Source organism: Macrobrachium rosenbergii, unplaced genomic scaffold (genome assembly GCF_040412425.1).
Source record: "Macrobrachium rosenbergii isolate ZJJX-2024 unplaced genomic scaffold, ASM4041242v1 13909, whole genome shotgun sequence".
NCBI lineage: Eukaryota > Metazoa > Arthropoda > Malacostraca > Decapoda > Palaemonidae > Macrobrachium > Macrobrachium rosenbergii.
The window spans coordinates 162501-185415 of record NW_027100726.1 but is presented as its reverse complement, the minus strand read 5'-3'; the positions used below and the strand labels follow the sequence as shown (position 1 = coordinate 185415).

Sequence of the window (22915 nt, the reverse complement as noted above, 5' to 3'; positions counted from 1 at the left end):
CCAGACATTGAAAAGTATGTTAACTAAGTATTGTAATGAATCAGGAAGAGAATGGGATGCTGGTTTACCTTTAATGTTATTTGAAGTTAGGAATGCTTATCAAGAAACTACGGGATGTTCACCAAACGAAATGATTTTTGGTCGAGACATTAGAGGTCCATTGAAGATTCTTGCAGAGAATTTGGGAAGAAAATCAAGAGGAAATCCAAGGAGAATATGTGAAGAACTTGAGGAAAAGATTAAGAGAAATTAGAAAATTCTCTTTAGAAAATTTGAAAATAAGTCAAGAGAAAATAAAAAGAAAATATGATGCTAAAACTAAGGTAAGAAATTTCAGTATTGGACAGCAAGTTCTAGTGTTCTTACCAGTGAAGAGATTTCCCCTTACCAATAAGTTTCAAGGTCCTTGTAGGATAATAGAAAAGTTAAGTGATTGAACTTATGTGATTGAAACACCAGGAAGAAGGAAACGACAGAGGAAGATACATTAGAATCTTTTGAAACCTTACTTCTGAGAGACTAAAACTGAAACAGTGTCAATAACACAGACAACTTCATCTATAGAGGACGATGATGGCTACGAATTGGGAGCTGAAAACAAGATGGACAATTCTTCAACATTAGAAAATTTGGAAGATAAACTAAAACATCTGAGTGTTGAACAAAGTAGTGAATTGAGTGAAGTGATTCAAAGTTTCCCTGAAATTTTTGCAGATGTAGCTAGGCGTACCAATCTGACAAAGCATGAGATAAAGATCAGAGAAGATGGAAAACCTTTTAAACTGAGAGCTTATCGCTTATCACCGTTTCATCGAGATGTTTTGAAGAAAGAAGTTGAATATTTGTTGCAGCATGGATTAGCAGAACCCAGTTCAAGTCATTATAGTTCTCCTTGTGTGTTAGTGAAGAAACCAGATGGCTCATTTAGGATGTGTACTGATTATAGGAAACTGAATTCCATCAGTGTGGCTGACAATTATCCCTTGCCTCTTATTGATCAATTACTTGATAATATTGGGCAAGCCAAATTTGTTTCCAAGATAGACTTGTTGAAAGGATATTATCAAATTCCCTTAGATGAGAATGGTAAGTAGCTGTCAGCTTTCATTACTCCTTTTGGACTGTATCAATACACTGTTTTGCCGTTTGGTCTGATGAATGCACCTGCAACATTCCAGCGAGTGATGGATCAACTACCAGGATCAATAGAAGGAGTGAGTGTATACCTTGATGACCTTGTGATTTATTCTGATACATGGGAAGAACATCTGAAGATGTTAAGAAAAGTGTTCAAGAAACTACGGGAAGCAGGACTAACAATCAACTTACAAAAAACTGAGTTTGGATAGGCAACTGTACAGTATCTAGGATTTGAAGTTGGGAAAGGCCTTCTCGCTCCTATTGATGCTAATGTAGAAGGTATCCGTAAGGCTACCCCTCCTGCTACAAGGAAACAGCTATAAAGATTTTTGGGCATGGCTGGATTTTATCGCCGATTCTGTCCAAATTTCTCAGCCGTAGTAGCTCCTTTAACTGACTTAACCAGTCCTAAAAGAAAGTTTGTTTGGACTCGTGAATGTCAAGAATCATTTGAGAAGGTTAAAGCCATATTAACTTCAAGACCAGTGCTTCAAGCTCCAGACTTCAATAAAAAGTTTGTGATACAAGTTGATGCATCTGACTGTGGAATTGGAGCTGTTCTACTTCAAGAAGATAACAACAGAATCTTCCATCCAGTATGTTTCATGTCTTCAAAGTTGAAAAAGTATCAGAAAATTTACTCAGCAATCGAAAAAGAAACATTAGCATTAATCACAGCATTGAAAAAGTTTTAAGTGTATGTGAACCGACCTAGGAATGAAGAAATTTTAGTGTTGTTGGATCACAACCCAATCTCATTCATCAATAAGATGAAAAATAATAATATGAGACTGACCAGGTGGTCTTTATGCCTGCAACCGTATAATGTAAGAGTTAAACACATTTCAGGAAAAGATAATGTCATAGCAGATTATTTATCCCGTTGTGAATCGTTGGATTCAGACCCGGGATAAGTAATCTTCTGGGGGGAGGAATTTCATGATGTTGCCTTGTAATGCATATATCTTCCTATAATTTTGACATATTTACTTTTTTCATGTGTTATGTGTAATGATAATGATTGTTGAAGTGTCATATTTAGTTTGGCATCAGATCTCAAAAGAACTAATGATTAAATAACTTAATAGCGTAATTTAGAATTGATAATACAATTTTAATAGTAACGTAGTTTAGAATAATATCTTTCTTGATAAAAGCGTAGTATATGAACACGTGTGTGTCCAGCAAAGACTTGTTTCATTTCAATTGTCATCAGTTGAGATAAGAGAGAACGCTTTGTTTTGCGTTAACGTGACGACAGGTTCAAATGCCGATTTGTCCCATATGAGTTCTAGACGAGTGATTTCATGTTGTTATATGCATTGTTCGAGTCACGCACGCCACTTTGAGAGAAAGAATACGTTTCTTGATCAGTTACGCCATGTTTTGTAAGATTGCATTCAAAACGTTTTGCTGGGAGGACGTAGCTTTCCTTCTAGAAATCTCTCCATTGTATCTCGCACCCAAAATGCTTTAATGACGTCAGCTCTCTGCTTCTAGAATTTCCCTTTTGTATCTCACACCCAAAATGCGGTGCACTGTAGGCAGGGCCATTTCTAGTTCATTAGGCGCCCCAGGCAAGAACTCGTTATGGCGCCCCCCTTCCTTCCTGGCTGGAAATAATAACATAAACAATTTCGAACACAACTAGCATCTCAAGTTCCACAACAAAACAACATACTTTATTAATAAATCATCTTCACGTATATGTATACACAACAAGGAAAAGTATAGACTCAAAAGTATACAAACTATTTTTGTAGATTTTAATAGAATAACACCATTATACAATTTTATTGCAAATCCTACCTAAGATAAATTGAAAAAGGTAATCTTGCCAATCTAAAACCATAGAACTCAATGCATATATGTTGAGGTCTATGCTAAAACTATTAATACAAGTTTTCTTCACTGATTTTTCATATTTAAAACCTGACTCTTCTTGACTTTCTTGCAGCAAAATCATCTATAGTGTCATCATACGAAATCTGTTTGGATATTTCTCTATTAATACTAATTATTGCCAGCCCATTTAGGCGCTCCTGTGACATAGTAGACCTTAAATATGTTTTAATGAGCTTAAGTTTAGAGAAGCTTCTCTCTGCAGATGCCACAGTCACAGGTGTAGTGACAGCAATTCTTAATGCCACCCACATGTTTGGATAGATCTCTTTCAGGCCTTTCTCCTCCAGAAAAACAAGAAGGTCTGAATGTTGTCATATTTTGTTTTGGCCATTGTTTTGAAATGACTGCATCTCTACAATCAGTTCATCATAATTTAAATCAGAATGATCCCCAGATGTTAGTGTATTACACAAATCTTTTGCCTGCTTTTCTAGCTCACTAGATGTCAGGTCAGAGAAGTTTATGAGAAACACTGAATTTCTTTGCAACATCACTCATCATTCCAGTTCTCTCTCTCAGAGATTCAATGGCCATACCCACAACTACATTGAAAATGAAAACTGATTTTTTCAAGGCATCGGTAATAGGTTCATCAGGGGCCTCATAGGAAAACTGCCTTTTAGTAGTTCTGAGTCTTTTCTGCTTTAGAGCAGCTTCACATTCATCTCCTCACATATCTCTTTGGCAGATGTCTGGGCATCAGCAAACCCAGTGTCTCTGTAGCTAACAAGGGAGGTTTCAGCCTTCTTGAGAATGTCAACAGCTACATCCAGATGCATGCATTGTGACTGCAGAAGTTTATTCACAGTTTGAACTTTTCTAAGGATATCATACCACACCACCGTACAAATAGAGAACCGGTATGATCCCACCTCTTCTGCTAAGGCTTGTGCTTCAATTTTAATAACTGGATCTGCAGTGCTTGCTCTCACATCTAAAAGAGCATCTCTCACTTTTGCAGTTTTTTCCATGACCCCATATTCTTTGTATGTTCTGGACTGTTCTCATGCACTTTGAGTGAGTCACTGCAGTTTTTCCAGTCATTAAAGCCATCTCTGCTTAGTTTAAATGTTTTCTGGGAAAAGAGTTTGCAACAAAAACAGTATAAACTATCTTTTTTCTTGGAATATGTCAGCCATGTTCTTTTGATTTTCTCCCCGTTCACTAGCTGTCTGTAGAAGTATTGGTGATGACAACTTCTTCCATCCTGTTTCTTTGGGAATGGGAACTCTGATTTGATTACATATGGCCCTCGACTTACCAACTCAATCCTCTCTCCATGAGACAACTCGGGTGACCAGTCAGCAGGATCAATGGTGCTGCTGTAACAGACTCACTGTACTCGCTTACATCTGTTGCTGTGCCTATTGGGGTTGATTGTGAAGTATCTTTAGGCTGGGGGAATGGGACATCGTCATTGAGTGTGCTGCAGCTGCTGGTGCTGGGTCCTCCTTCTGTAAGAAATCAAACACACATGAAATAGCTTCTGAATGAAATGGTCAATCACAAGACACATTTTTATGTTTCAGTAATCATCAGTAAGTGTGTGAACAATGCAAAAATGCTACTAATTCTAATTGAAAAAAAGACATTCATTAATCATTTTAAGTAGTACACTTAAATTTACAAATATAAAATCTTATTCCACATAAACTGGCAAACAGACACGATCAAACGGACTGCACATTTAAATCTATTTACATTTTAGCTATAAATGTAGTTAAATACATTGTATTTAAATACTTAGAATAGTTAAATACAGTATTTAAATACACAGAACAAAATGTATTTGTAAATACAATTCTAAATACTCAAAAGTATTTTAAATACATATTGAAATACAAAGTATTTAAATACTGCCCAACTCTGAGTACATTCATAATATGATCTGTTAAACTCACCTGGTTCTTCTACTTGGGAAGAAGGCAGTGACACCGAGGCCTCCTCACACTCCTTTGTTTCAGCATTTACAGGTTGCTGTCGTGGCTTCAGATATTTTTTCAATGCATCTGGACGAAAAGAAATTATAGAATATATGTTAATTAGTATGCATTTAATATAATTTAATTTATAAACATCTAAATTTTTATAGTACAAATATCACTGCATTGCAGCATGTAGGCCTGTGCTTAGGGTCTACAAGTTACAATTAACCTCTTGAGAATCCTTGAGAATGGGCAAATGTCAATATTAACTAATATAGCACAAAATTCGATATTAGAGTAATCCAGGAAAACGTAACATTTAAAATAATAATAAAAATTAATAATAATCTTCTCAGCTTTATCCCTATTTATTTGGGGTCGCCGTTTATAATGAGTCAGGGGTGCCAAAACGTGGAAATGACGTCATAATTATGGATTATTTTGACCTCATTTATGACAGGAATCAACGCAAAATAGCGCCTCCCGGTTTTGACCGAAAAAAGTGATGGATGTCCTATCCATTACTATAGATCATTGGTTTATAAGGTATATAACTCCTGGATTTCATTCGAATTTTCAACTCAGAAATATCTCCAAAAAGTGAACTTTGTTTCTTATAAAAACTATAGGCTAGGCATATGCACACACAACGCAGCTGCACACTTACCTCTACTTTGGGCTCGTTTTTCCTCTTCCTCCTTTTTTCTTTTCTTGTTTGCTGCACCTGACAGCTTGGACTGCCTCTTCATGATTGATAAAAGCTTGAATGCTTGACAGCTGCGTTGACAACTTAAGAAGACTTAAAAAAAGTAAAGATTGGAGTAAACACGATGCTTAGAACTTAACTAAGGTGGTGTCGCGAGCAGGCGGCTGTCTTAGTTTTAAAGCTCCTTGATACTGACGACATCTACCTATCCAGTGTTGCCAACTTTTCCGAAACATTAAACACCGTTGCATCAAGTATTAACACTTCCATTATTCATTTATTTTCGCATTTACACTTGTATTTATTTATTTGAATTATTCACGTAAAAATAATACTTCTCTCATTTATTTATATATTAATTTTGAATGGCAATTTGGCGCCCCCCAAGCAAATGGCGTCCCAGGCGACTGCCTGTGTCGCCTGTGCCTAGAAACGGCCCTGACTGTAGGTATTACTTAAGGTTCTTTGCAGCATACCTTCGGCCCCTAACTGCAACCCCTTTCGTTCCTTTGACTGTGCTTCCATTTATATTCTCTTTATTCCATCTTACTTCCCTCCTTTTCTTACCAATTGTTTCATAGTGCTTCAACTGCTTTGAGGTTTTCCTCCTGTTGCACCTTTCAACCCTTTTTCCTCTCAGTTTCTATTTAAGCGTTGAATGACCTTATAGGTAGCAGCACTTGGCCTCTGGCCTCAATTCTATATTCTAATCTAATCTGTAAGAGAAGAAACTCGCCGTAACTGCGCCAAACAGGAAGATCTCCTTAGAACACTTTAGATCTAAATGACAGAGGAAGGAGAAGAGTAATGAGGAAAGGAACTAAATATTCAGAAAAGAGATAACTGGAAATCTAATGCATTTACTAACCTATAAGAAATACAGAAACATCTGTACTGGACTGAAAATACTAGTGGCTAAATCTTACATTTAATAGCTATTTATAGATGTTAAATATAAAATAGGAAATTATCTACTAAAGAATATGAAATAATAGAGAAACAGTCTGAATTAAGCCCAGCCAAAGGAAAAAAAGAGATCGTGAAAGAGAATTCTGCAGCCATATCAGGAAGATGAGGATGAAGTAATGGCTAAAATCTCACATTCAGTAGACACTGACAGATGTTATATAGTAAATATGAAAGAATCTATTGAAAAAAATATGAGATGATAAAGAAAAAGAGAGCTTAAATAAGCCATTTGAAGGACAAAGAGAGCCAAGAAGGAGAGCCGCTACAAAGAATAGTCCCTCAATTACTACTACAAAAACGTAAACAATCCAACGCAGCTTCTTCATTCGTCAAGTATAAACCACTGTAGACCCATTTATTGTTTCATCATTTTTTATTTGATTTTGTTTCATTTTCATGATTTTTGTAAAAGAAAATACAGAATTTAAGGTCGGTTTTTAAATATTTTCCTTTTGTTATTATCTTCTTCATCTTCTTGTTGGTGTCCCAAAGTAGTGGTGTGAGGGAGACTGTGTAGCGGCCGTCTTATGGCGTCGATTATTATTGATATTGAATCATTTAGATGACTTATTACCTGTTAATGTACACACACACACACACACACACACATATATATATATATATATATATATATATATATATATATATATATATATATATAAATAGATGTTTAGAAGGAGCTGTTTTGTGTCCATGTTTAGCATCCACCCAGAAGCCCCCCTGTCCCTGTCCCCGTCCCTGATTTCCTCTAACAGGCAAGTACCTCATTTCAGCTCTCTCTCTCTCTCTCTCTCTCTCTCTCTCTCTCTCTCTCTCTCTCTCTCAATGTCTTTTAGGACCATTTGTTTAATGGGGCGATCCAGGTGAGGAATGGTTCCATCAGATTTGGTTAAAATAGGTCAGGATTTAGGTTGGGTCATTAGGACCATTTGGTCACCTGGGTTACTAGCCTTAGATGGGTGGACAGGTTGGGGACAGCTCCACCCCTTGCATTAGGTCAGGCGTTTGGGGGTTAGGTTATGTTGCATTAGGTCAGGTTGCATATTTTTGGGTCAGGTTAGGTTAGGTTATGTTGGGTCAGGTTAGGTTATGTTGCATTAGGTCAGGTTGGGTTATGTTGGGTCAGGTTAGGTTATGTTGCATTAGGTCAGGTTGGGTTATGTTGGGTCAGGTTAGGTTAGGTTATGTTGGGTCAGGTTAGGTTATGTTGCATTAGGTCAGGTTGGGTTATGTTGGGTCAGGTTAGGTTAGGTTATGTTGGGTCAGGTTAGTTAGTTTAGGTTGGGTCAGGTTAGGTTATGTTTATGCATTAGGTCAGGTTAATTATGTTGGGTCAGGTTAGGTTATGTTGCATTAGGTCAGGTTGGGTCAGGTTAGGTTATGTTGCATTAGGTCAGGTTAGGTTATTTTTAGGTCAGGTTAAAAATGAGGTCAGGTTATGTGCATTAGGTCAGGTTACGGCTATGTTGCATTAGGTCAGGTTGGGTTATGTGTTGGGTCAGGTTGGGTTACGTTGGGTCAGGTTAGGTTATGTTGCATTAGGTCAGGTTGGGTTACGTTGGGTCAGGTTAGGTTATGTTGCATTAGGTCAGGTTGGGTTACGTTGGGTCAGGTTAGGTTATGTTGCATTAGGTCAGGTTGGGTTACGTTGGGTCAGGTTAGGTTAGGTTATATTGCATTAGGTCAGGTTACAGGCAGGTCAGGTTAACAGGTATTATGTTGCATTAGGTCAGGTTAGGTTAGTTATGTTGCATTGGGGTTGCAGGTTAGGTTTGGTTATATTGCATTAGGTTATGTTGGGTTTAGGTTATTATGTTGGGTCAGGTTAGGTTATGTTGGGTCAGGTCATGTTTGGTTATGTTGGGTCAGGATGGTTAGGTTATGTTAGGTCAGGCTAGGTCATAAGAAGTAACTGAAAATGGAATTATCAGTCTTGACCACCAGTCATTACCCTAACTTTGCCTTTTTGTACAAAACATTACACATGAAGTACAATTAAGTAAGTTCAGAGCTGAAGAACATTTTTCATTTTTAAATGTATAGTGCATCAAAAAACTGGCCTACGTCCAATTACCGATGGTTGACCAAGCGCCATAGCCTAGGCTAGGCTAGGTACCAGTATGTACTGTAACAGGTAGGCGCAAAAACTGTTGCTGATATAATAAAACATCTTAAAACAAGCCTAATTATTACAGTAAATTAATAAAACATTAAAAATAAGCCAAATTATGTCTGTTATCACAAACTTGAGAAAAATTGCCTAAGTTACTTCAACAGCTTGTAAACAAACCAGAGTGCCATCCTGGTGGCCTGTCACGGTAATACATAAACATTGTTTACATTCAGTATTAATTTATGGTAAATTTCATGCAGAGTTTACTCGAATAGTTTAAACAAAATAACTTGAAAGTATCTTTCAATAAAGCGGGCTTTAAATGACACGTGGGAACAATGCCAGCTAGCGGCGACTGACCGAAACACTTTTGTTCACAGACATCATTTGATTCATCAGGTCAGATTCTGGATTGTTGTTCAAGTTCTGATGCAAAATTTACTTGAAATTTCGCATCGAAATCCGATCATGTTGAGTTCTGATACAGTCGAGGCCTGGGGTTCTGCCGTATATATATTAGCTTACTTTAGGCTATTTATGACTGGGGAGGAGGAGGGGGTCCCCCAACCCCAGGGCAGTCAGTCGCTCCATGCATATAATTAAGTCGGTCCAGGCTGAAGGAAGACTTATGTGGGTTGGGGGGGGTAAATGACCTCGAAAATGGCCACAAATATTGAAAAAACCAAATGTGACTCATTCAGGTGAGGTCAGGTCAAGGGAGGGTCAGTTTTAGTCTGGCTGTGTTAATTTATTTGGCAATTTTAGTCTGAGGATGTCCCAGTATTATTTATTAATGTAATTGGTAGAACTGTGGAACAGCTCCGCATTGGGTATTACCTTGGAAATGGACTTTTTCTTGTCAAGAATTGACTGTTATTTTTTGTTGGTCGACTGTAATTAACCAGTAATTAACCTCAGAACTGATATGTTACTGTGTGCTGGTCATCCTGGAATGCTACCATGCATGTGCAGTGTTATAGGGGAACTTTTGGTAAAAAGTGAAGTTTCCTTCACCAGGGGGTCTGGGGGTAGAGCCCCCTGGCTAAGCAACACGGCCTGCTAGGTTAGGTTAGGGTAGTGTAGTTCATTTTATAATAGGTTTTCTTAGCCAATCCCTTCTCGAACATATGGCTCCCTGATGACTTGTGCATATGTGGAACCATTCCATAACAACAACATGGCAGTCCGGTCTTTCTCCCAGTGATTTCCCCCACCCAAAATCCTGCGTTTCCATAGGGTCCCCAATCATGTTGGGTAGAAATGTGATGTTAATAATAATTGACCGACAATAAACAAGACCACATCCTTCATGAGCAACACTAAAAGTATAGGAAAAATCAATTTCCGAGGTAATAGTCTGTGCGGAGCTGTTCTGTAGTTTTACCATATAATGTTTTGACTGGACAGTATAGAAAATAGTGTATTTTATGATGCAGTATGAGTTAGATGACTTGAAAAATTTGCCTTGATAATGTGAGAAATTTACCGCCCTTCTTTCATGCTTTTACATTCATTCCTGAGGGGCTGGTACTGGACGTGGTGTCCCACGGAGCTTTTCTGCACAAAAACACAAACTAGAGATGATAGATTTCCCAAATGATCTCGCCAGGACTGCATCATATGTATACACAACATTTTCTATGCTGTACAGTCTGATAATAATTAATTTTTTCATTCTCATAGTGAAAAATGATTATATAAGCTAGTTCGAACAATTGTTAATTCAAACAACTGTTGATTCGAACAATTGTTTTTGAACAATTGACATTTGAAAACTTGTCCACATACCAGGGTAAGTCAAACGGAGCGTCCTACTCTTGCTTGAAGCAAGAACTGGGTGAGGGATGTGGCATTGGAACAAGATGGTAGATGGGCAAGTGGATCACCCCATAGCCATGAATTTGGGTCTGTTTTGGGGTGGGGGGGAACCCTTAAGAAAACCTCGCGCCTACTCTTGACGGAAAGATGACCACTGTCAAAGCTTGATTTTGTTGGCGCTCGCAAAAGGGTAGTCTCCAAATTGGGGTAGTGCTGTCAGTGCACCTCATGTGGAGCACTGTAGGCTTTATTCTGTAGATTTCTTAGTAGCGTCCCTTTGGCCCTTCCATTCCTTTTACTGTACCTCTGTTCATATTCTCTTTCTTCCATCTTACTTTCCTCAACCCTCTTTCTCCTGACAGTTCTTCCATAATGCAGTGGTGAAAGGTTTCTCCTCCTCCAGTTACACCTTTCAAACCTATCTGCTCTTACTTTCCCTTTCAGCCCTGCATGACCTCTGGCATAGGTTCTGTCTGTATTCCTTTTCTGTAAAAGACTTTAAGTTTGTATCCCTAGAAGAAATACAAGGTAGATCTTCAATTTACCAGTTTTAATGTATAGTGTTTCCTGTTTCTTTTTTAGATGTGTTCTTGGTAAGTGTCCCTACACGCAGTTGCAAGTTGTAGTAGATCCTTTGAAAGTGCTTTGGAGTCACCTGCTGCCTATGTAGGATGCATTGACCTCTACAGGACACATGCCATGAGCTTTCTGCTGTCACATTACTTGTTGGGTGAGTGTTGAAACAAGTTTTTGCACGTAAGTGATGAATTGATGTAAAGAAAGCGATACTTTTTACCAGATACGTACGTGACTTATATCACCCACTTCTCGACTTCTTCACGGTCTGGTGTAATTGGAAAAATATATATTCCTTTAATTATTAGTGATTTATTTAGGAATTGATTCATCATCCTCCTCTAATATCTTTACACTACTGTTGTAAGAGTGATTGGGACTATAAAATGTTTTCGTTTTTGGTTGTTGTCATCGAATGCATAGCAATGTAGCCAGTCCCTTGTTTTGTTTTTCCATTCGCTCTGAGTATGGGAGTGCTGTCCTGAATCTTTTGTCCGCATTTTGGTAACACTAGCAAAACATGTAAGGATCTATCCCTTGCAAGTTTTTAAAGTCATAATATTACCGTTAGTTCATTAGTTGGAACAGATCATTATCGTGAAAGAACAGCAGCAGACGAGGATTTAAGTGCAGCATTGTTGCATGCCCAGTCAAACGTGATTGCAACGCCTTAACGTGGAAAATTTTCATTGTCATGAAAGATGCTTCACGTTCATTAGTTGTCATGAGATTCTGCTGTGTTGATTTGAATTGTAACTTGGCATTTGATAGGATTGTAAAACGTTAAAAGATAATTATAAGTGTTTTGTTTGTATAAAGTTTTTGTAAATACCAGTGCCAAAAGGGTACCACAAAATGGCCATCCTACAGGGCATCTTGGGGTTACCCTACCTCTATCATGGAAATTTCCACTGCCGATCACGATCTTAGACTAGGCTATATAGTAATTTAAGAAGGCCTACCCTAGACTAATCCTGTTTTTGAATGAGGAATTAGGACTATTTTTGTTAAATATAGTTAGGCTATATATATATATAAATTCTTGTAAAACTTAATTACATAAGACTTAGCCTGTACCCTCATTAAATTAACCTAACTTTGTGGCCCATTGTAACCTAGTCAAAAATCAGCCGTGTAAATTTGCATAGGCTATCCTTAACGATTTCTGAAGAGGCCTAGCCTAGACTATATCCTGTTGAAAGGCACCTTAGCCTAGTTTACCTCATTTTAGTTTAAGTTTTTCTCAGAAATCTTTCAGGTAGCCTAATCCATTGATATATGTTGTGTACAAACATTTAGTACTGTATGGAGTAGGGTATCAAATGATTTACATCTTACTTTGAATTAATTGATTCCAGGGCTGCTCCATGTTTGATACCTATCCTATTATAAAGGAAAAGCAATCCCCATAGTATGTAGTTGATATATTTTTTTTGAGGTCTCTCAATATAAAGAGTTATTTTTTGTTGTTTTAAATACTCACTTGTATTGTTTATCTTCCAATCAAAATTAAATAAAAGGAATATTTCCAGGGATCTAGTCCAGGAGTTCGGAAGTATGTGACTTAATCTAGTCCAGGAGTTCTGAAGACTGTGTAAATTAACCTAGTCCAGGAGTTCGGAAGAACATGTAAATTAACCTAGTCCAGGAGTTCGGAAGAACATGTAAATTAACCTAGTCCAGGAGTTCGGAAGAACATGTAAATTAACCTAGTCCAGGAGTTCGGAAGAACATGTGAATTGGCCAAGTCCAGGAGAATTAGCCTAGGAGAATTTTGGCATGATGTAATGAGTAATAAAGAAGAACTGAGGACCAGGGATTTTCTTCAACAGCACCTTACCTTTACCACCTAAAATGGCCATCAGCACTTCAAATATCTCCCAGTTGGAAGACATCACCTGGCCTCATCAAGACCCATACACCCAAGGAGTATCATGTAATAGCAGGTAGGACAGGCCTACCCTAATTCCCAGGCAGCGTAAACATCAGTAGTTTTCATACCCACCTTGTCAACTATGACACAGTACCATTCTCCAACCCCTGTCTCCAGGCAAGAGGACTGACAACAGTGCATATGTGTATAGCAGTATTATTATTGTCTTATATCTTAATGTCTTGGAGGAGGAAAATTCCTCCGTGACACTGGAAACACTTGTCCCTGCGAAGCCAAGATCCAAGTCAAGGAAGAAAGAAATGAAGAGGTTCTGATGCCCAGCTGAAATTCTATCTCAGGTCCTGGTACGTAATGAGGTAACGGTCATTTCCTCTTTGTAGTAACAAGAGCTTCTAAAATGTGGAGAAATCGAGAAGTTAAGAAGGCATTGTGGGTCATAGAAGTCTCATTTGTTTAGCCAAATGGACACTTATCATTTTTTCCTTTGTGTGTTTGTGTGGTGTGTTTCTCTTTTACATTATATGTCTATTAATGCTTTTGTGGCAAAAAGTGACAGATATTTTTAGTATTTTCATATCTTTTTCATTTGTATAAAATGTATCATCCATAATCATTGATTTTTACACCTTTTTGTTAATTTTTGCTTCAATGCAAATTTATTGCTTGAAAAAGAAAGTGCCTCTCACATGGTGCACTGTCAGCATAACTAAAAGGTTGCTTGCAGCTTCCCTTTGGCCCTGAGGCACACCCACTTTTGTCAACAACCTGGAGGCGACAAACATCATCACAACTTGTGTTTGTTCAAACAAGGGGATGAGATTACAAACTATAAACAAGAAGAGTTGATAATGGTGTATGTAGGGAAAAGGAAGGATGTGTCAATGCAAGAGAAGTTTCAGATTTCTGTGCTGGAAGAATATTTCTCAAGGAAATGGTGCAAAGAACTGGAAATGATCAAAATCAAGGGATGACCAGACAAAGGATATAGGCAGACCATGCTTTGTTTAAAATAAAAATATAAATTAATAAGCATGAGTAATCATGTACAGGAATTCGAAGAACTGTTCCCATATGATCTCTCGCGTATATGGAAGCAATCTTTTCTATCTTAAAGAAAGGATTTGTAGTCTGACTCTGCAGATGCTGGTAGACTACTGTTGCTAGTGATTGTCAACAGGGAAGGATATTTCCCTGCGCAACTTTTTGCCACTTGCCTGTTGCTGAAGGAAGAGCGAACAGCCACATGGGATCTAAGCAGAAAGGTTTAAAGTACCAAGGGAAGCAATTGCTTGCCCAAAGGGAGACCTACACAAAATCCCTCCTTGATTAGGATTGATTATGTAGAAATGCTCAACTTCCTTAACACCTTTGGTTGGAGTACTGTACATATTTCCAAACTGGCTTTAAAGCTGGGAATGAAATGTAATTTTTTCCTACACAAATGCAGACATTTGTTCTTTACATTGGAATTTTAGCCTGCAATGCGAGCTGGAGCATCTATTGAAACTTATCGACAAGGTAGTCAAATACCGACAGGTGGGGGAAGCCCCCCAAACTTGTTTGTCTCCACGCCACTTTGCCTCCAGCCGCTGTCAACTCCAGATGTCTCTCACGACTCTCTGCCCAACTTTTGCCTTTCGAACTTTTAGTGATGAAAGTTGAGTACGGGCAATCCCCGGGTTTGGTCGATGGTTCCATTCCAACACCGCGCTGTAACCTGGAAAACGATGTAGCCCAGAACGTCGCAAGGGAAATATATAAAAATGAGAAGTAAAGTGATGAAAGCCTTACCTTTAATCCTATGGGTGTATTGTACAGTGTTTACTTGCATTCTGATGTGGTGTGCATCCAAGAACCTCCAAAATTTGACTTTATATTGTAGCTGTATTTATGTACTTTTACTGTTCCTTATATTGTGGCTGTATTCTTATTCCTTTGATTTCTCTGACTTTGCCTGTGATTTTCGACTACTGCAGACGAGGTGGAAGGAGGTAGAGATACTGTATTCCCCTTTCCTTCATCGTCTTCATCTACAATGTGCTTTTCAACCTGACCTCTGCTCGGACTCGGCTGCGAGTTGAGAAGGCTAATTGAGCTTCTTTTTGTGTGCCTTTGCCTTTGGGGTGGTCAGGGAGACTCGATCTCGATCACCATTTGCGATTGATTTCCTGGGCAGGGGTGGCACTCAGTGCCTTTCCCTTAGACTGGAGGTTCTCTTCGTCCCGTCACTGTAAGCTTTGGAGCTTGCTTCGAGTCGAATTCTCTTCCTCTCTGAGAGAAGTAGTGCGTCGATCCCTCTTGTGGCTCATTTGCTCCTCATTTTCCCTGTTGACTGACCAGGTTGATTGGTGGCAGCGAGTTTGGAGTTTTCTTCCTGCTTTTCTGTGGTCGGATGACCATAGAAACAGGTAGTAACCACTTCTCCTCTTAACGCAGTCTTTCGGAATTGCACTGAGGCGGTTTTTGGATGACTCGTTCTCATGGACCGTTGGCTTTCATTACCAGGCCTACAGGTCAGGTTAGGTTTGCTGATGATCCATGAGTGTTGTCCCCTCTTTCCCTGGTCAGGTGACTGGGGTGATAAGGAAACACTTTGGCTCCTTCCCAGCGGTCTTTCGGGATCACATGGGGAAGAGTTTACTCAGCCTTTTGGCACTGCTCATTTATTCCTGAGTAAATGGCTTTTAATTTAGTTTTTGGGGAGCCATGAGCTGGTGTTCCTGGTTCTTCCACGGCTGGATGACCATAGTGACCAGGTAAGACTTCAACCTGACTGTCCCTGGCTCTTTTGGGCCATTAGAGAGGGGTTAGTACGACCTGGGCATGCGGCTTGGACACTATTGACGGCTCCGATCTTTGGATTGGGTTATTCAGTAGTGAAGGGTTTTGTGGAGTTCTCCGTCGCCTCTGATCTTCCTCTTTCGATGCTTTCAAGGGGAAATGGAAGAGGGCTGCTATGTTGACTATCACTGCAGGAAGTCTTGAAAGCCTTCCAGCATTTGATCCTTTTCTGAGGAAGAGGGTGATTGCCTCACACTATGGTACTGTTGCACCCTTGGTTTTCCATATAGGTGCAGCTGTTGCTCTGGGGCTGGCCAATACTCAGCTTTGCTCTTTGGGAGGAAGGTCTTTTGTCGGGACTTTCAATCACCATCCTCAAGGCCTACCGAAGGGTCTACATCGGTTTCAACTGATCCTCTTTCGTGAGGGATATGCTGGACGTTTTCAGAGACTGATTTTTCCTGGCAAACTTGTTGCAGTGTAGGCTATAGTACAATCTGCTTTTGAACTCTTGACTCTTACCCGACCAAAGGGTGAACACCTGGGTTGCTGGTTTACGGCAGCAACGAGTCTTTTTCGTAGGACTAGATCCTTTCAACACCGGCTCTACAATTGGATACAGGCAACAGGGGCGTTGGTTCCTGATGACCTGTGTGGCAAAGAAGTTGGCTACCATCTGGCACAACTGGTAGCTCTGGGACTCTCTCTTCTCCATGCTTACTTCTGTTTAAGCTTAGAGAAAAGGTTCTTTCCTGGAAGGCAACTTTGAACAGTACGTCTTATCACCATTTTGCCTTTTTAGCACAGAGCCAGCAGCCGGTTGCTCTCTCCTGTTTTCCTGGTGAAGTCTTATACTCCCCATGTGTCCGTGCCAAGTAATTTCCAGACCTGCTAGCATTGTGGTTCGAGGTCCTAAAGAGATATTCGTCTTTACTTAACCTCAAATTCATCCGCTCAATCTGGTATCTCCTGCCGTTGAGAGTTTTGGCACTTTATGCCTGGATGTTTTCCAGCCTTTCTCCTGGTGAGAGAGTTCTTTCCCCACTCACCATTGGAGTCCTCAGATAGTTCCACTCCTTGAGCAGATCTACAAGACTAGGATCGTCTCCAGTCCTTGATGTGGAGACGAGGTTTCTCTCTGGTCAGAGCTTTTGGTCAGCAGGTAGTGTTTTGCTCACCTACCTTTGTCATAAAGCTTCTTTCTGCCCTGGGGTTTTGGAAAGTTTTGGTCAACCTTCAACCAGGGTTTGATGCTAGGACTAGATCTTTGCTTTTCGAGGGAGATCTTTTGTACTCCTGAGAAGCTATGATGGTCTCTCTCTCTCTCTCTCTCTCTCTCTCTCTCTCTCTCTCTCTCTCTCTCTCTCTCTCTCTCTCTCAGGGTTACTTTTTCATTTAGGAGTTTGACTCACAGCTTGCACAAGTCTTTTTAGGGTTATCAGACTTAGGTCTGAATCCAAAGACTGTCTGGGTTAGCCGTGACATCAGCAAGGTATTAGCAAGTCATCTGGGGTCTCGTATATTGGCACTTGGGAGATCGAAATCTGTTTGCTCAGGATTTTGCCGGATTTTGTAACAGGATAAAGAAGAGTCAGTCATGAACTTGTCTCAGTGTCCTCTTTGAAGAACCTCAGTAGGGACTTTTGCAGGATATTACTGAGGTGGTTGAGTGCTGCAGTACTACCTTAAAGTTAGTACTTGACACTGCTGGTCTGGATGTTGACAGCTCTTCGGTTACTACTCCAGAGCTAAGGAAGGTCTCTATAGTAAACTTCTTTCTGGCTCTGCAAGTCGATCCGTGGGCATCTTCTCTTCCAGGACTATTACTGACCTTTTGTCAAAAGAATACCACAAGAAATTACTCTTAAAAGGTTATCGAAGAAATCATGATACAGGAGCCAAGAAAAATGATAATGGTGAAGATGTACCCTGAGGGATATACGCAAGGATTTGGAATGAAAAACCACCAGTAAACAAACGATTATTAAGTGGAATGACATTCTTTCAGTGAGCACTTAAGGCATGAAGCGTCACTTAACATCCGCGATACAGGTTTCATGACAGCAAGGTTATGCCCATCAGAGAGGAGAGGAGTCTTGTGAGACACACGACAGAATGAGCGAAGCAGTTCCAATAGACTGTTGGTTTACAGACACTTGTGTGTGGACAACGGGTCATCTGGAAGACTTGGGAATGAGATTGTCTGTGGAAATCATAACCTCGTTATTGGCTCAATATGATTGATGGGTTTGCTATGAACAATAAATTAAAAGCTCCAGTTTTATGTAAATTTTTCTAATAATCTTTTACCTTCTCGTATTCCAGACTTTTGGTGCTGGAAGAAGTCATCGGTTTACGTTGTCAAGGTTTTGGAAACGAATGGGCGTCCAGCGATGAATGTAAGTGCAAGTTCCTGTGATGTGTTGAATAAGTTCCTAAAATAGATAGTTGATAAAAAATTCTAGATATCAGATTTGTGTATTGGTGAAAGGAGGAAAGTGAGAAAATAAAATAAGAAACAAATAAGAGTGATAGAATCAGTGAATAACAATAGAAGGAAGTGAAAAAGTTGGTAATCCTGTGCATAAAAAACGATGTTGAATGACCAAAGGCTAAAATGAGCATCATGGAATATCAACTGAAGAGGAAGACAGAGGATGCAGTGTCCCTGTCTCTGGTCAAGAATGAAAATGGAGGTTTAGTGGGCAGTGATGCCCCGCCAGCTGTACCTCTGTCCCTTTGGATCCAATGATGGAAATGAAAACGGAAGTGAAGATGGAAGTGGAGGTGTGTTATGAGTCTGATGGTGACATGAAGTATCACTGTGAGGATGATGAAGGCGATTCACTGCCTGTCAGAAAGGAAGTCGACAAGGGGAAGACCTTATCGACCCACATGGAGATCCACAGTGGGGATAAGCCCTATGTGTGCAAGGACTGTGGGAAGTCTCTCTCCCATAAATCGAGTCTCAAGACCCACATGGCAATCCACACAGTTAAGAGGCCCTTCGCCTGCATTGACTGTGGGAAGTCATTTTCTCAGAAATCAAATCTCAAGACCCACATGGTGGTCCACACAGGGAAGAGGCCATTCATGTGCAAGGACTGTGGGAAGTCGTTCTCCCAGAAATCAAGTCTCAAGAGACACATGGTGGTCCACACAGGGGAGAGGCCCTTTGTGTGTAAGGACTGTGGGAAGTCGTTCTCCCAGAAATCGATTCTCAAGACCCACATGGCACTCCACACGGGGGAGAGGGCCTTCGCCTGCAATGACTGTGGGAAGTCGTTCTCCTTGCAATCAATTCTCAAGAAACACATAGTGAATCACACAGGAGAGAGGGCCTTCGCCTGCAATGACTGTGGGAAGTTGTTCTCCCACAAATCAAGTCTCAAGACCCACATGGAGATCCACACGGGGGAGAGGCCCTTTGTGTGCAAGGACTGTGGGCAGTTGTTCTCCCTGAAATCAAGTCTCAAGAGACACATGGTGGTCCACACAGGGGAGAGGCCCTTCGTGTGTGAGGATTGTGGAAAGTCTTTCTTCCAGAAGTCGATTCTCAAGACCCACATAGCACTCCACACGGGGGAGAGGGTCTTCGCCTGCAATAACTGTGGGAAGATGTTCTCCCAGAAATCAAATCTCAAGACCCACATGGCGATCCACACGGGGGAGAGGCCCTTCGTGTGCAATGACTGTGGGAAGTCGTTCTCCTGAAATCACATCTGAAGACCCACATGGTTGTCCACACAGGGGAGAGGCCATTTATGTGCAAGGACTGCGGGAAGTCGTTCTCCCAGAAATGGAGTCTCAAGAAACACATGAGTATCCATCTTGGGGAGAAGCCATTTGCTTGCTAAGAGTGTTGGGAAAATTTTTTCCTGGATGAACAGATTGGAACGACTCCAGATCCAGGAAGGAGACTCGATCGGCACATGAGGAGGCTTTAAAGTCACTGATTGATTGCGAGCTGTCTCCCAGTGTGTAATGATAACTAGGAATTCTGAATATTAATTAAGCGTGCAGTATACATAAAGAAGAGGGAGTGAGAAACCTTCCATTGGTAGACATTGATAGATAGAGAGGGAGGGAGAGAGAGATTGGAAGAAAACGAACAGAGAGAGGGGGGGGAAAAGCAAAACAGAAGTGTTGTGACTGTGTCATGATTACGAAGCCAAACTCGGGCACGCTTTAATCGACAGAAATCACATGGGAATTCTTAAACAAGCGCTTAGTTGCATTAGTTTTGTAAACTACCGCCAGAAATCAAAACTTCTGGTGACGTGAAAAGCACCTCCTTCGAAGGAGGGACAGCTCCACAAATCCACCCAAAATGGGGCGTCTTTAAGCCCCAACCAATGAGACGTCTACCAAAGGCAGGACAGAAGCAAAATTCCTGCCTACGAATGGGCTGGACATTGGGTTCTAGAATCTTTAAGAAGTCAAGTTCAGAGGGAGAACGAGAGAGAAGAGAAGGAACAGACAGAAGCAGAAGAAGAAAGAGCCTTAGAGCATGAGGTCACAGACCTCACCAGTTGTGGGTTGGTATAAAAAAAGCAGCAAGGCTCCCACTTTAATTCACACTTCAACGCATTTTGTAAACCTACTGTAACTTTATTTTTGTGAATCACATTACGAATTTGACCACTGTAGGCTAATTAGTTATGTAGTTATTGAATTTGCATTTTACAATTTATTAAAGTGGTTTTTCTAACAGTGCTTGTATTTAAGTAGTCCTTCCAATATGAAGACTGACCTAGAGGCTCTTGGAAGCCATCCTTAAAATCTGGTTCATATCCATCCACAACTTCTCTGTCAGGATGAGGTATGATAAAGAATTCGCTAAGGGAGACGTGAGGCAGAATTTGATGATGAAGGGAATGATAGTAGCTGCCAGGGACAGTTTGTGTTCAATTGCCAAGTTAATGTCAGAAAATGGGAACTAGAACAGGTCGAACAACTGTTGTTGGACAGATTCAGACATCCAGCAACTCTGACACAAAGGAATATGTCAGTACATTAATGCAGATGAATATATATATATATATATATATATATATATATATATATATATATATATATATATATATATATATATATATATATATATATATATATATATATATATATATATATATACTGTATATATATATATATATATATATATATATATATATATATATATATATATATATATATATATATATATATATATATATATATATATATATATATATATATATATATATATATATACTGTATATATATATATATATATATATATATATATATATATATATATATATATATATATATATATATATATATTGTCACGAAGTGATCAAGCACCTGGTTATTACACAAATAATAATACCAAAAGTTACCTCACATCGACCAGATACTTGAAACCTCATAACAAAGAGTGCAACTGAATCTCTAAAGGTACAATGATCCCATAAAACTTACTTATCACTTGAGAAAATCAATGTAACTTTATCAAGTTATGGATGAGGCAACAATTATTACATTATATCCAGACTAGTGGAATATGGGGTTCACTTCAACCAGCACTGTAACTGTCTTTCTGGTTCTGTTTTACGTAGATAAGTCTCAGGTGAACAAACAGATACATCACTTACCTTGTACACATTCATTAACCTGTTAAGCGTCACCCACGTAATAATACGTTTGCTGCGATCTACTCGGTAGCGCCTTCAACGGGATATTACGTTCACGACTTTAACTGTGCTTTTCAAGCTGTCAGCCCCGTAATAATACGTTTACTCGTATGGAAAATGTTGGAACATCATTTGGTAACACTCTTCGCACACGTAAGCTGTAATTGATGACTTATTTCCTGCCTGGCAACTCTTTTTAGTTGGTCGCTTGATGCCTAGATGACTATTTTTTTCCCAGTACGCGTTGGGCGTTTTCAGAGACAACATGGCTTCGACATCTTCCGCAATGAATGCCACAAAGAGGAGGCGTATGTCTTCAGGTGAGATAAATCATATCCTAGACGAGATGTCTGATACTGAAGACATATTTGATGATGAGCGCTCTAGTTCTGAATCCTCCAGCAATGAGGATATTGAAGAGACAAACTTTTCTTCCGATAGCGGAAGTGAAGATGACTTCTCATTGCCGAGTGACTGGACTCCGAGAGGGAGAGAGAGAGATCCCTTTACTTTTGTTGCTGATCCCGGCGTGAAATTTTCAGTTGAGGATAAAGAGAATCCATTAGAATATTTTGAGAAATACTTTGATGATGAAGTCATTGATTACCTCGTGAAAGAGACAAACAGATATGCAAGTCAGTTTCTGGATGAGAATGTAGAAAATTTGTCTCCACAGTCACGAGTGCATAGATGGTTTGACACTTGTGCAAGCGAAATGAAAGTCTTTATAGGGCTACTTATTTTACAGGGAATTGATTCTAAGTGTGACAATTCAATGTATTTCTCAACACGAGAGAGTGTTTCTTCTCCTTTTTTTCGAAAGGTAATGAGTGGCCGTAGATTTGACTTATTGCATAAATTCTTACATTTGGTTGACAATAGTACTATAACAGAAGGACCAGGAAGAAAGTTAGCAAAAATAAAGCCATTCACCGATCTTATTTTGAAGAAATTTATGAACAATTACATTCCAAGTAGGAACGTTTCTGTTGATGAGTCTTTGTTAGGCTGGAAGGGAAATTTATCATGGATTCAGTACATACCAGCTAAACGTAAAAGGTTTGAATAAAGTTTTATGAACTTTGTGAAAGTTCTACTGGTTATATATGGAACTTCTTCATTTATGCAGGTAAGGATACACAATACATGGAAAAATATATGGATCTTCCTGTGTCTAATAGAATTGTTTCCTCTCTTATGGACCCTCTTTTGAACAAGGGCTATTGTTTATATACAGATAATTTTTATACAAGTCCAACATTGGCAGATGCACTTGCGGATGAAGAAACTGACACTGTCGGTACTGTAAGGGTCACGAGAAAGGACGTGCCAGCAAAAATAAAAGGAACTAAACTGAAAAAAGGTGAAAAAGTAGCAGAATTCCGAAAAAAATCTATGGTACTGAAATGGAAA

The 22915-nt window shown here is 39.5% G+C and overlaps 1 protein-coding gene across 1 annotated transcript in view; it reads left to right on the top strand.

Moving 5' to 3' along the window:
* LOC136838048 (zinc finger protein 665-like) overlaps positions 1 to 19820 on the top strand; it is a 33902-nt gene extending 14082 nt beyond the window's left edge. Inside the window, 7 exon segments of the mRNA XM_067102900.1 lie at positions 565 to 726; positions 11159 to 11169; positions 15740 to 15802; positions 15982 to 16172; positions 18153 to 18226; positions 18541 to 19536; positions 19539 to 19820. Coding sequence (XP_066959001.1) covers positions 565 to 726; positions 11159 to 11169; positions 15740 to 15802; positions 15982 to 16172; positions 18153 to 18226; positions 18541 to 19536; positions 19539 to 19684 — 1643 coding nt within the window. The 3' untranslated portion in view covers positions 19685 to 19820.
* Positions 19821 to 22915: the final 3095 nt, after the last annotated feature.